Below are 13,950 nucleotides of genomic sequence, written 5' to 3'. Positions count from 1 at the left end.
CATGCCGTCGACGACCACTTTTCTAAGATCAGAGAAGAGAGGAGGAACAGATGAGAATTAATTTTTAGAAGAAGGGTGAATGCGGAAAATAAAATTCAGCTGTTAAAAATAACTGACGGGTTAGAAAAAAGGGAGTCATTTTTTAATTTACAAAAAAACAAGGGGCCAAAAAGGAAATAACCCTATGTTGATTTTGGTGGGAAGAAAGGTACAAATTCTAGTTTCAGTTAAAAAGCCACTCCTAAGTTGACGCCACCTTATTCTCATCTCAAGAATATCTCTCCTCTGCTTTACCTCCGTCCCGTATTCATTTTCTGCAACTCCGTTCTTTTCGCCCCGTCACTAATTATTTCTCAGGGAAAAACACACAAACACAGGTACCTGCATTTTCATCATCAAGGGTTCCTCTTCCCTCTTTCTAAAATCATGTTTATTCCCTCTTATCTGATCCATACTCATTTATGTTATTGATTTCTGAGATACCCATCTCTAATTTTCTTCTAATTCCTCTTAATTATCTAATTTTCTTACTACCAATTTGCTGAATTTTACCCTCATTTCTTAATTCCATTTGTGATTGTTACTTTTTTCTTTGTGGGTCAATTGATTTGATACTCATTCTCTGCAAAACCCCTAGAATTGAGTTATTCTTTTGCCGGAATTACTCATAATTTTGCATGAATATGTGAGGGAAGATGCCATAGTTCTTTTTCCTCATCCTCCAAGGGCTTTTTGTGTGTGATTTCCAGACAAGGGTAGCTTTCCTTTTTGTATATTTTGGTGTATAGTTCATGTTAATAGTGTTACCAATTGTATGACCATTTTGATACTGATCAGCATTTAGGGTTTCCTTGGTTTAGAACCTTAGGTTATGAACTTTGAAGGTGGATTTGAACCAAAAAAGGAATAGTAATTGTATTTAGAAGAAAGACCTTTGGAGTAGGACAAGCTTCGAGGGATAAAAGTGAGGTTGGATAAATAGTCGAGAATGTTCTTAGGGATCCGGGTGAATCCAGTGTTTCAATCAAAACCATGAACAATGGTGAGTTCCCTGGTCTTCTTTCAGGTCAGCAAGTCGAACAAGACTTGACTACTGTTGTTTCCGATGATGGTTTATTTGGCGGACAACGTGCAAGTAATGTTTCTGTACAGACAGGCGAAGAATTCTCTTTGTTGTTTCTCCAGGATCGTGTTGGAAGAGTTCGTAATGTGGTTGACGTGGATCATGACCGAATTGAAACAAGAGCCGATCCTAATCGGAATCGTTATGTTGAATATGAGGACCTAACTGGCATTATTGGGCTAAAGAGAACAGATTCCGAGTCTGGTTATGACGTTTCTGATAATGGTCCGGAGGAAGGGTCTGGAATTGAGGTCGAAGAGAAGGGTTTTCGTGATAAAGAAGAAAGATTTCAACACGCGACTAGGGCTAACGAACTGGGGTCGAAGAAGCCTAATGATGAAAGGAATATTTATCTAGCAAATCCAGTGTCAACTACTCCATCACTATCTATTTCGGTTTCTTCTCGCGGGTACCTGCCTTATAACTCTGGAACCTCAGATGGTTCTCCATATGGAAAGATGAAATTTCTCTGCAGCTTTGGTGGCATAATGTTGCCCAGATCATGTGATGGAAAGCTCAGGTATGTGGGCGGGGAAACACGGATTATCTCCATTGGACAAACTCTCTCTTGGGCTGAACTTGTGACAAAGACATCAGAAATTTGCAATCAGCCACATACAATTAAGTATCAACTACCAGGTGAGGACCTTGATTCTCTTATCTCAGTTTCATCTGATGAGGATCTTCGTAACATGATGGAAGAATACCAGGGGGTTGGCAGAAGTTCTGGACAAAGAGTTCGTTTATTTCTAGAGTCCTCGGCTGAATCTGAAAATCAAGATTCTTTTGAATCAACGGCCATAGAGCACAATCTTTCGGATTATCAGTATGTTGTTGCTGTTAATGGCGTACTGGACCACCGTAGCCCTCAGAAGAGCTTGAGCGCACAAAGTTTAGTGAGCCAATTGGGACATAAGTTTGATGGTACCTTAAACTTTAACCTAGAGTCCTCTTCTACACCGAAATGTTTGGAGATCAGAGATTGTGGCAAGTCATCGCATCTTTTCGGGAAGCTTTCTCATCCCTCTTCCCATTATTTTAATGCTCCTCAGAATCCATCCATGTCTCCCAGACAGTCACCCCAGCAAAGAGATACTGTGAATACTCATAGGCCTTTATTTGAGAATCCTTCATGCTACTGTAGTAATGAAAGCAATGACCCCATCTTCACTGGTCAACCATCAGATAAATTTTGCATCGATAATACTAGCTACTATCATTCCCAAGAAAGAGCATTGCCACTGTTTCATCATCATCTAGACAAACAGACAGGGGATATCAACCCTCCAATGAGAACCCGCGGGGTGCATTTCGATGACTTCACACCCAACACATTTGTCACTCCACAGCCATTCATTCGGAATCACAGTGACTTAGATGGATTCTCCTGCTCGAGGCTTATGTCTAATAGTGGGGCTTGCTATGCTGAAAAACAGCCTGACTATATGATGAGTTTATTATCAGGATCAGATAATTCAGTGGGTTCTTATCGTGGCTTGTCACATGCTGTTTCCGATTCACGACTGCAAGAACATGGAAGGAAATTCATGTACTGTTTCCAAGAGGAACACACACCATTGTCTCCCTTGGACTTACCAATAAAGTCACCTACATGGGTAAATTCAAGTGCCTGGTATAATGGACGGGTGCAACGTGAAGAAAATTTGGATTTTTCACATTCTGAAATTCGAACCGAGTTACCAAGTTCTCCATGGATGCATGATTCGCCAAAAGTTTATCACCACCAAAACTTTTCTCGGGGAAATGATCATATAAACCTTCATTCTCTTAGTGAGAAACACCGGACTACCGAACAAGTGGATTTGATGTCATGGGACGATAACCAGGAAGTTACCGGAGTACATCTTGATAGGTTTAACACGACAGCTGTAAGAGACTCTCTTTCATGGAAAGGAGAAGATCACGATTCTTATGTCGGCAAAAGAACATATATTTGTTCAGAAGCCGTAAAAATTCCTCGAACTGCAGTTCCTGCATCATCAGTAGTTGCTTCAGGACTTTATCCAGATAGTTGTAGAAAATGGTCAGAAAATAACTTGTACAAATCATATAAGTTTAATATCAAACAAAGCTCTAATGATGAAATTATCCCCACTGATCTACCCTTTGGCTCATCTACTGGTTTTGTCTTCAGTTCACTAGTTGGGTCAGTAGTTGAGACAACTGGAGTTATTCATTCCTCGATAGGAACATATGCCGAGAGCTTTTCTGCAGAATCTGACACTGAGGTATGCTTCCTTATCATTTCCCTTTAATTTTCCACCTGCTTTATGTTACGATGAAGCTAATGTCTTCTACTTGTACTTAGAACGTGAAAACCGATGATGTAGATTTGCACGAACCTATAAGTGATGCAGTGATAGCTGAAATTGAAGCAGACATCCATGGTTTACAGGTACGTAATAACTTATAACGTGTTCCTTCTTTACGTACGTAAGGGGAATGATTTGTTTTCAGAGGTAACTTATTATTGATATTCATCTGTGGAACACTTACTCATTCTCGAAACCCCTCCCACAACTATTTCCTTACCCGGACAACAATGATTATGGAAGTTGTAACAACATTGTGCTATAATGAATAATATACTATATAAGAAATTACTGTATGATGATTTCACATGTAACATAAAAACCCAGGCATGTAAAAAGTCCACAGGGCGAACTTGACTCCACACCAGGGTCACCAAAAGCCGCTCGCAAGTGACCATAGAATCTTAGGCCCGGGGTTGGGTTTCGTCCTCTTCATATGCCATGAAAAATGGGAAACTACACAAAATTTACATTTCATAGTATGCTTGTAGGTGATAAAAGAGGAACGGAATAGTAAGTATTTTGCGAATTAGCAATAAACCTACAAAATAAAAGCAAATTATGTAATATGAGTTTTTCTTATTGTTTTCTTCTAATATCTAAAAGTTAGATTAGCATCTGTAATTTGTAAAGACTGTGATGTTTTATACTTGCTTAAGATCTATAACCAGGTCGAACACAAATTTCAAAATTAGCCTACTTTTTATTTGTTCTCTTCTTCGAGCCATATGGACTTGTGATTTCTTCACTATATCAGAAACTCTATTTTGTAATGTATCTGAATGTTTCAGATGGTATGAACAGATCATAAAGAACGCGGATCTGGAAGAATTACGAGAATTAGGATCAGGTACATTTGGAACCGTTTATCATGGGAAGTGGCGAGGAACAGATGTCGCTATTAAGAGAATAAAGAAGAGTTGTTTCGTAGGGCCATCTTCTGACCAAGACCGAATCGTGCGTATTCCAACTTATTCTTATTATTGAAGTAGAATTTTCAGAAAAAGGTCAAAACTCCCTATGCCAAATTTTCTTGTCAAAAAGAATCCAACAATTTGTTTAGGCTTCATCACCCTATGTAAAGGTTTGTGCAGGTTGCACGGACATGCTAGTGAGCCAAGCCTTAAAATATATTGACATGTCATTTGAACCAAGACCATCAGAACGTTGATAGTCGGCCCCATATCGTTTTTAAAATATATAGTAACGTCTTATATCATGCATGCTTCTTGATTCGTTTACTACAGACGAAAGACTTTTGGAGAGAGGCGAAGATCTTATCAAATCTTCACCATCCAAATGTTGTAGCTTTTTATGGGATTGTCCCGGATGGGGCTGGGGGTACATTAGCCACAGTTACCGAATTCATGGTTAATGGATCACTCAGGCATGTGCTACTAAAGAAGGACAAGTACACGCTCTTCCTTGGCACCTTTTCTTTTTGCCTTGATTGTAGGCAACTCTTAATTAATTATCTTAACTGATGTGAACGTGCAACAGGATACTCGATCAGCGTAAAAAGCTTATAATAGCAATGGATGCAGCTTTTGGCATGGAATATTTGCATATAAAAAACATTGTCCATTTTGATTTGAAATGTGATAATTTACTAGTCAATATGAGGGATTCCCATCGACCAATATGCAAGGTAATATGGTAGAACAAAAAATCATATAATAAGATCATCAATAACTCAGATGATCATAATTTATTATTTAACCACTGATTGAATGAATGAGACTGGTCTTTTAGGTTGGAGATTTTGGATTGTCGAGAATTAAACGCAATACTCTGGTCTCAGGTGGAGTTCGAGGAACACTTCCATGGATGGCTCCTGAACTGTTGAACGGTAACAGTAGTCGGGTTTCTGAGAAGGTGAGATGATTACCGTTAATTCCATAATTATATATATATGGGGTACATGCTGGCATCTTATGTAATCCAAGTTATACGAAGGTGTTTTCGTTTTGATAGGTTGATGTTTTCTCGTTTGGGATCGCGATGTGGGAAATTCTGACAGGAGAAGAGCCGTATGCCGATATGCATTGTGGTGCAATCATCGGTCTGTCATTCTAATTCACGCCTAATCAGTTTCTGTAGTTAAGTTCCTGTGATTCTTGCAACTCTCATGATTAGCAAAACTAAGTGATATAAGTAATTTTGTGGACATGAAGGGGGAATTGTGAGCAACAGTCTTCGGCCGCCCGTTCCAGAATGGTGCGATCCTGAATGGAGAAAGATAATGGAACAATGCTGGTCGCCAGACCCAGTAGCCCGACCATCTTTCACCGAGATAACAAACAGACTCCGTGTTATGTCAATGACCGTCCAGTCCAGGGGAAAATGATCGAACGTCAAAATGAAGAAGAAGAAGAACAACAAGGTTAGAAGCTTCCCTGTTTATCTATCTTGAATTCTTGCCTCATGTACATGTACAGAAATATATGAATCTTCACATAATATAGGATAGCTAGATTCTATCCCTTTTTGTGAAAATTGATCTCTCAATCTACTTTTTAAATTTAGATCCTTAAAAGATAAAAGAACAGAAATGAAATCTAGATATAGACTTGTTGCCACTTTGTTTGATTCAATTCAATTATCACAAAGAAACATTAACAAGTTGGAACACTGATAAGAAGTTAATTAATTAAAGCAACAATAGTCTCTTGAATCATGAATTCATCGATTTCGGAACACCTAACACAAGATTAATTAACCACAAAAGTAAAACTGAGGCCTAATTAAACTCCTGACTTAACATGCATGTAAATTACTGAATGATATTACGGGCAAACCCCGTCTCTATCTTTCTTTTCAAGGCCCATGACCACCAACCCCACCTCTTCCTCCTCCGCCGCCGTACCCAAATCCTCCACCCATCCCAAACCCTTCACCACCTCCATACCCGCTACCACCACCACCACCACCGCCACCGCCACCACCACCATTACCACCATAGCCTCCTCCACTTCCAAAACCCTCACCATACCCTCCTCCACTTCCTCCGCCTCCACCACCACCTCCATTTCCTCCTCCGGACTCATCACCATCATCTCCTCCATTACCCTTGTTGGTACCATCCCCATTTTGATCATTCTCATCACCACCACCTCTAGTTGCACCATTATCTCCCTTCCCTCCACCATTATAAGTACCACCATCTTTTCCCCCATTTGCACCATCACTACAGTTCTTCCCATCGTCACCGACTCCAGGAACTGGTGGACTCACAATAGGCCCAATATTATGACTCTTTCCTTTGTTATTGCCACCTCCTGAACCAACATTTCCTACATAGCCGCCGTAATTAGTATCACCACCTTTTCCCACAGGATTACCAGTAGTTGATCCACCTCGACTTGGTGATCTAGGATTCACACTCGGTACGGAACCACTACCATGTCTTTTTCCAGTTGCCAGGTCACCTCCATCTCCAGAATGAGAACGACTGCTTTCACCACCGCCACCACCACCACCACCATTACCACCATACCCTCCTCCACTTCCGGAACCTGCACCATACCCACCTCCACTTCCGGAACCCGCACCATTCCCTCCACTACTTCCTCCACCTCCACCACCACCACCACCTCCTCCTCCCGACTCATCAGTGTTGCCTCCATTACCACTTCCGGGCCCGTCATTTCCCTTGTTGTTATTGTTTCCGTTTTGATCCTCACTACCGCCACCTCTAGTTGCACCATTATCTCCCTTCCCTCCGCCATTATCATAAGGACTACCATCTTTTCCCCCATCTGCACCATTACTACAGTTCTTTCTGTCGTCACCGACTCCAGGAACTGGTGGACTCACAATAGGCCCAATATCGCGACTCTTTCCTTTATTAGTCTTACCTCCTGAACCAGCATTGCCTACATAGCCGCCATAATTTCTATCTGTATTATAGTCTCCTCCCTTGCTGCCATATCGATTATAATTATCTCCTTCTCCTGATATTGATTTGACCTTTTCCTCACCCAATGCATTACTAGTACCTAGTATGGGTCTCAAACTTTCAGCAGAGAAAGAAAGAAACCAGTAGGTCATGAAGAAAAAAAGAAAGATATGTGAAGTAGTAGTCCTCATGCTAATTGGGTGCATGCTCTCTAGGATTACTATTCTTTTACTTACTGTACTGCCTCTACCTTGATAGGGCTATCTCTATATTTATAGTAACCAAGAGAGATGCATTCTATATGAGATTCAGAGCCCTCAAATAAACTAACAAAATGTATAGATAGAATGAGGTAAGACTGCCCGTGATGAATTTGTACACCAATAGCTAGCTGTCTTTGTTATTAGTAATATATTATGAACCAATGACCATAAGAAAAAGTAAGGTACTTTTGTCTTTTAATCTTTTTCAACTCTAGATATGTAATCTAACTAGAGACGTGAAATTACTCAAATTTGAATTAGACAAGTGTTTTGCTACTCGATTCGTGTTTCTGACTCGTCTGCATGGCTAAATCGGGTTGATTCTAGATTTGTACGAGTTAGACGTTAAAATAAGTATGAATTTGGAGTTTGTCCTCTAAAATAATCTCAAGTGATTACTTTGCCTCTAAAAAGACAAATCAGAGTCAGACAATTCAGATTCAGACAGTAAAAAATAACACCACCTAAGTTACCGAATTAGGAGTTCCCTTTCTGTTTGTTTTGGATAAGTCAGTCCTCTTACGAAAATATGTAGATACGTAATAAATATATTACATATACATTGTATCCGCATCTATGAAGCCAGGCGAGTGATTACTGAGGAACAAGAACGCCATGGATTCCGTGCATGAATGATGAATAATTCATATACGAACGAAGATTGGGCAGACTAAAACTTTATAGTTCCAAGGTTTGAAATTCGTCGTCTCATGACTCTTACCAACTGGAAACTGATCAGTATTATGTTTTCAAACCAATGGGTGAGGGTGTCTCTTACTGCTACAGCAATAAGTCTGAACAAAGAGAAGAGGAAACAACAACAACACTAATTACAGATAAACCCCCTTAACAAAGAGAAAAGAGAATGGAGAACAAAAATCTCATTGGACTTCCAACAAAAATAAATAGGACGAACAAGATTAACCATAAGAACACATGATGAAGATGACATTACAAAGTCGAAATTATGAGGTTATGAAGATATCATTGTGCTCGCTGATCCCAACATCAGTAACATAGATAATGAAAAGGCGCCAAATCCGATACAAAATAGGGCTATAGTAATGCACTCTCTTTGTCAGACCACCCAGCCGGCTCGATGAGGCTATGTGTACTAAGGTGTACACATATGCCCAACCCGAAAGGCCTACTATGCCTCTCTTTGTCACCCCACCCGGCCCGCTAGATGGGAACCAAAGAAGTTTCTTTGTTTGGAAACAGTATGATCCGAAACCTTAGCCGCTCTAGTTAGAGATAAACACATATTACCACCCAACCAAAGTGAGTTTCATGAAGAAGATGTTTTTATTCAGTCTTGGAGGAAGTAGTTAATAGCATTGCTATGTTTCACTTGTTGCTACATTGGGTAAAAATGGACATTAATCTTAACTTTTCTTGTTTAATTTACATCACAAACAAAAGCTTTGAAAAGTAGTAAATAGCTTATGAAATATTGAAACAACAACAACAAACTTGTCCTTTTGATAATGAGTAGAACTAGCCATTACCAGTAGCTAGTATCTCTGAAATAGTACTAATTAGCAGTAAACCACTACTTATTCTTTGTTTTTATTTATTCGAAAGCCGTTTGGCTATAGAAGAAGACGAATACAATAGCGACGATCCAGAGAAACTAGTGTTATTGCTTTGAGCTTGAGAACATGGCAGTGACGCTGCTGCAGACGATGTTGCTAAAGTTCCTCCGTTCTCTTTCTTGTTTTCATGATTAATCGGAGAGCCCTTGAGTAGAAGTGCATCAACTTTAGCATACTCTTCTCTCTCATGCCTTATCTCCTTCAACATGGCAGCGACGTCCTTCATTGCGGGCCTTTCATCTGGAGAAGGATTTACACATAATAGGGCCACACCAAAGGCCTGCATCATCTCTTCCACTTCTGATTCGGGTCTTGCTCGTAAACACGGATCGAGGACTTCCATTGCATCTCTCTTCTGCCTTACCCAGTCCACCACGTGAAGCCCGTCAGGTATTGTTGGGTCAATGGGTTGCTTCCCTGTTAACACTTCTAATACAACAACTCCGTAACTATAAACATCACTTTTCTCCGTGATCTTCATACTGTATCCATACTCTGCAAACGACCCATGCATTAGCGAATGAGTGGAGATGACCTAGTTATTATATTTTTTTCGAAAGTATCATTTGTCATGTGAGACTGTTATTAAAATTATAAACAATAAGATAACTTAATAAGCAAAAGAAAAGAAAAGGTAAGGAAGATCTGAAACAAACCAGGAGCAATGTATCCGTAGGAACCGGCTACTGTATTAGATGAACGGGCAAAATCTCCATCATCAACGAGCTTGGCGAGACCAAAATCTGCAATATAGGGCTCAAACTCAAGACCGATAAGGATGTTATTTGCTTTGATATCTCTGTGAACAATGGGAGGAACACAATCATGGTGTAGGTAAGCTAGGCCTTGAGCTGCTCCAAGCACAATCTGGTACCTCAAATCCCACTCCAAACAGCTTCCACTCCTCTCATGGAGTAAGCTACCCAAACTCCCATTAGGCATGTAATCATACATTAGCAATCTCGTTTTGCGATTCCAACAGCAACCTAAAAACCTAACAATATTTTTATGTCTGATAGAACCGAGAGTCTTCACCTCGGCCGAGAATGAATCTCGAACACCACCACCACACGCATCATCATCACGACCATTATTAGATGTAGTAGTTGCCATTGGCCAAAGCTTCTTCACTGCAATCACTTCACCGTTATCCATATCTGCCTTATAAACAACACCAGAACACCCTTTCCCTATCACATTAGTATCAACAAGGCATCTTAATATTTGATCGACCGAAAAATTAAGCTTCTGAAATGGAGTAAATTTCCAAGGCCATGAATCTCCTCCACCCAATTCGGATTCATCATCGCTTCGAACTGATCTTCGAGCTCTAATCACTGCCATGGTTCCTAAAATTACCATTGCTACCGTTAGTGTTATCAATAACGCGATTGCTAGCTTCAGTCTCCGTGTTCTTGTTGCTCTTTTGTTCGATGACTCCATTCCACCAACATTGCTTAAAAAACACGAATCATGGCCCCAAGAACATAGACCTTGGTTTCCCTCAAGGTCTCTTTCCGATAATTGGTGAAACAGTTTGTTATCAGGGAGATAACCAGTAAAATTGTTGAAAGATACATTCAAGGAGACGAGATTTTCGAGTCCAGAAAGGGGTTTCAAATCTCCTATTAGGTTATTGTGTGAGATGTCAAGAACAGATAATTTACTGAGTGCAGATATTTGAGGTGGGATTGGTCCCGTAAGAGCATTTCTGCTCAAATTAAGAGCAATATCAAGAGCTTCAATCTGACTCAATTCCACTGGGATTCCGCCCGAAAAGCCATTGCTGCTCAAGTCGAGCAATTGCAAGCTCGAACAAAGTCCAAGAGAAACGGGTATCGGTCCAGACAATGAGTTCCTACTAAGAACAAGCTTATTTAATGACACAAGCCGACCAAAACTCACCGGAATATGACCCACAAACCGATTCAGAGAAACATCTAATACCTGAAGTCCTGTGATATCAGATATTGAAGAAGGTAAAGACCCATCAAGTGAGTTGTTGCTAAGATCCACCATTTGCAATCCAATACAGTTCCCAATCTCAGAAGGAACAGAACCCACAAAGCGATTCGCAGACAAATCAAGGAAATTAAGGTTTCTTAAGTTGCCGATTTCTATCGGAATCTCTCCACCAATTCTATTATCGCCAAGTCGAAGCCTAACCAGAGAACTACAGTTACCAACTTCAGGTGGGATTGAACCAGATATATCATTTGAAATCAAGAGCAACTTAGTAAGATTACTCAATTGAAATAAACCAGGAGGAATACTTCCAGTGAGAGAATTATGAGATAAATCAAGTGCTTGAAGATTACTACAACCAGATAACGAAGAAGGTATGCTTCCTTCTAATTGATTTTGCCATGCAAAAAACACATTAAGCTTTGATAATAACCCAAGTTCAGATGGAATCAAACCAGATATTTGATTAGTATCTAATTGTAATTGTAATAGATTAACAGCATTTGAAAGAACAGATGGTATTGATCCTGAGATATTGTTATTACTTAACATAAGTTCTTCAAGTTGAGTTAAATGACCAAATGATAAAGGTATGATTCCAGTTAATGAATTCAATGAAAGATCAATCATCTTAAGTTTAGAACAATTACCAATCTCTTCTGGTATTGACCCAACTAAGTTGTTTTGCCATAACAAGATTCTCTCTAATTTAGTAAGCTTTCCGAGCTCCGGCGAAAGAGACCCAGAGAGATTATTCTCATATAAGTAAAGATTAACAAGCTCTGAACAGTTACCAAGTTCCGGCGGAATGTCGCCGGAAATCATGGTTGTATAAACAGAGATTGTTTGAAGGTTTTTAAGGTTACCCAATGTAGAAGGTATTGATCCTGATACTTTAGTATCAGCAAGACCTAAAACAGTGAGATTTTGACAATCACCAATTGATTCAGGTATATTACCAACTATATCTTTATTACCACCAGCTCTAAGAACTTGAAGAGAAGAAATTTTACCAATTTGAGAAGGAAGATTCCCACTCAAACGATTATCAAAGATAACAAGATTTCTAAGTTTCATGCAGGTACAAAGCTCTAATGGGATTTTCCCAGTAAGTTGATTTGAGTTAAGAATCAAATCTTGTAGATTTTGAAGGTTACCAATGGTGGATGGGATTGAACCCACAAACCCATTTGAGCTAAGATCAAGAGTAATGAGAGAAACAATGTTACCAATCTCTAGTGGAATAGTACCAGTAAGATTTGAATCAGATATAACAAGTGTTTGTAGAGAGAGAAATGAAGATAGATTTGAAGGGAAAGGAAGATTAAGTTGTAAAGATTGAATCTTTATTTGGGTAACAAAGTTTGAAGATGAACAAGTTATGAAACTCCAGTTACATGGGTTTGGGTCATGAGGGTTCCATTTCAAAACTGAAGAAGATGAAGAAGATGAAAGAGAAGGGGAAGTTTGTAACCATGAGAGAAGAAGAAAAGCTTCATGATTTGGAGATGAATTAACACAACTAGTACTAGTAATTAATGATAAAACTAGAAGAAGAGTAATAGAAGTAGTAGTAGTGAGATTAAAGAGGTGATTAGGAAATGGGTTATAGGAACTAATAACAAGATTATGTTTGTTCTTGTTGAAAGAATGGTGCCTCGACCTCGGCATCGACATCTCTTCAAATCCCAACTCTTTCTTCTTCTCGAGTTTGCATTTGCATCGGGTCTAAAACCCTTTCTCTCTCTAAAAACTCTCTTTCTCTCTCTCTAAAAACTCTTTAAAACCTTCTTCCTCTGTTTTATTGCTAGTTCTCTAGGCTTCAATTCAAAGTGTTTCTTTCTACTATCACACTTGCTTCTAGGTACTACACTATTAACTACACTTAACTTACTAAACAATACACACATAACCCAAGACAAAACATATAAATAAACAACTTAAAAATCATTGGAACCTCATTTTTCCACCCCAAGTTTCTTTTCCTATTCAACTAGTTTTCACACTCACACAAAGCTCAAACTTGTATGTATCACACTAGGTGGTGGAATGAAAGGAATTAGTTCGGTATAATTTGTCTCCACGTACAATCTTCTCACAGAGAAAACTACAGACGGATAGCACTATTATATAATCTGCAAACAACCAATTGCAACCTTTTCATGTGAGAGGACTAGGAGCGGCCCGGGGTCAAAGTCACCGAGCCCAAACGTAGTTAAGGACCTCAAAATTTCAAATTTTGTATGATATTTTCGAAATAATAACAGTTTCAAATAGATATATAACATGAGTGAACTTGTAGCTTAGTGGATAGAAGCATGAGTTTTCGCTTGTTGCCTCCCAAATATTTGGGCCGACCCTGGAGAGGACAATGTGTATATGCAGAATTTTGAACAGAGATAGCAACATCATAAGAACATCTCCAATGTAAAACTCAAAAGAAAGCTCAATCAGTCTTACGTGTCAAGTCTCAATTGAGATATTCTTCTCAAGATGACACTATTGAGATCCTCAATTCAAATGATATCTCCAGTATACACTCTATAAATTTAAAAATTACTTGGATGTCGTTTCGTAGATGGTAATTTTGTATTTAATATCAAGCGGACAACCGAAATTTAAAAAAAAAAATCTCAAATATTGAGTTTCTTCTTAAGATATTTTAAGACGGTCTGACACCTTATCACTCAGATTGAGTTTACCTTATAGATACATTTTGTAAAAGCACTCGAAAAATTTCATAGGTGTTAAAACTTTTTAAGATGAGCCTTGC

The 13,950-nt window shown here is 39.1% G+C and overlaps 2 protein-coding genes across 12 annotated transcripts; one reads left to right on the top strand and one right to left on the bottom strand.

Moving 5' to 3' along the window:
* The first annotated feature begins 238 nt into the window (after window positions 1–238).
* LOC147558981 (kinase superfamily with octicosapeptide/Phox/Bem1p domain-containing protein) lies at window positions 239–9,784 on the top strand. Of its 11 annotated transcripts, none has more exons than XR_015234472.1 (10): window positions 244–3,167; window positions 3,279–3,372; window positions 3,453–3,539; window positions 4,261–4,413; window positions 4,704–4,867; window positions 4,957–5,104; window positions 5,258–5,331; window positions 5,431–5,518; window positions 5,631–5,839; window positions 9,202–9,784. XR_015234472.1 is itself a non-coding variant. In XM_086660743.1 (10 exons), exons 1-9 carry the CDS (start codon window positions 1,033–1,035, stop codon window positions 5,801–5,803), a joined length of 3,165 nt encoding a protein of 1,054 aa, XP_086516869.1. In that variant the 5' UTR covers window positions 244–1,032; the 3' UTR covers window positions 5,804–5,839; window positions 9,426–9,784. The 11 variants fall into 11 exon arrangements, 8 of the variants coding, with proteins under 8 accessions (XP_086516866.1, XP_086516862.1, XP_086516869.1 ...); XM_086660743.1 differs by having other exon boundaries at window positions 5,209–5,331; window positions 9,426–9,784; XM_086660741.1 differs by having other exon boundaries at window positions 5,209–5,331.
* LOC147558980 (Leucine-rich repeat receptor-like protein kinase family protein) lies at window positions 8,980–13,276 on the bottom strand. The gene is made up of 2 exons (XM_086660735.1): window positions 9,869–13,276; window positions 8,980–9,707 (listed from the first exon to the last, which is right to left on the bottom strand). The coding sequence occupies exons 1-2, from the start codon at window positions 12,852–12,854 to the stop codon at window positions 9,187–9,189; spliced, it is 3,507 nt and encodes a 1,168-aa protein (XP_086516861.1). The 5' UTR covers window positions 12,855–13,276; the 3' UTR covers window positions 8,980–9,186.
* Between the last annotated feature and the right edge of the window lie 674 nt (window positions 13,277–13,950).

This window comes from Eschscholzia californica, unplaced genomic scaffold, assembly GCF_041429995.1.
Source record: "Eschscholzia californica isolate CP2 unplaced genomic scaffold, dmEscCali1.0.p SCAF_2, whole genome shotgun sequence".
Taxonomy (NCBI): domain Eukaryota; kingdom Viridiplantae; phylum Streptophyta; class Magnoliopsida; order Ranunculales; family Papaveraceae; genus Eschscholzia; species Eschscholzia californica.
This window is presented reverse-complemented; position numbering and strand designations above follow the sequence as displayed.

Bases quoted from the DNA above. Each gene is read 5' to 3' on its own strand.
- LOC147558980 (XM_086660735.1), bottom strand. From the start codon at position 12,854: ATGTCGATGCCGAGGTCGAGGCACCATTCTTTCAACAAGAACAAACAT. The intron at 9,708-9,868 runs GTTTGTTTCAGA...GGTCGTTTGCAG, and splicing joins CTACGGATACATTGCTCCTG to AGTATGGATACAGTATGAAG.
- LOC147558981 (XM_086660739.1), top strand. From the start codon at position 1,033: ATGAACAATGGTGAGTTCCCTGGTCTTCTTTCAGGTCAGCAAGTCGAA. The intron at 3,540-4,260 runs GTACGTAATAAC...TGGTATGAACAG, and splicing joins CAGACATCCATGGTTTACAG to ATCATAAAGAACGCGGATCT. The intron at 5,105-5,208 runs GTAATATGGTAG...CTGGTCTTTTAG, and splicing joins CCCATCGACCAATATGCAAG to GTTGGAGATTTTGGATTGTC.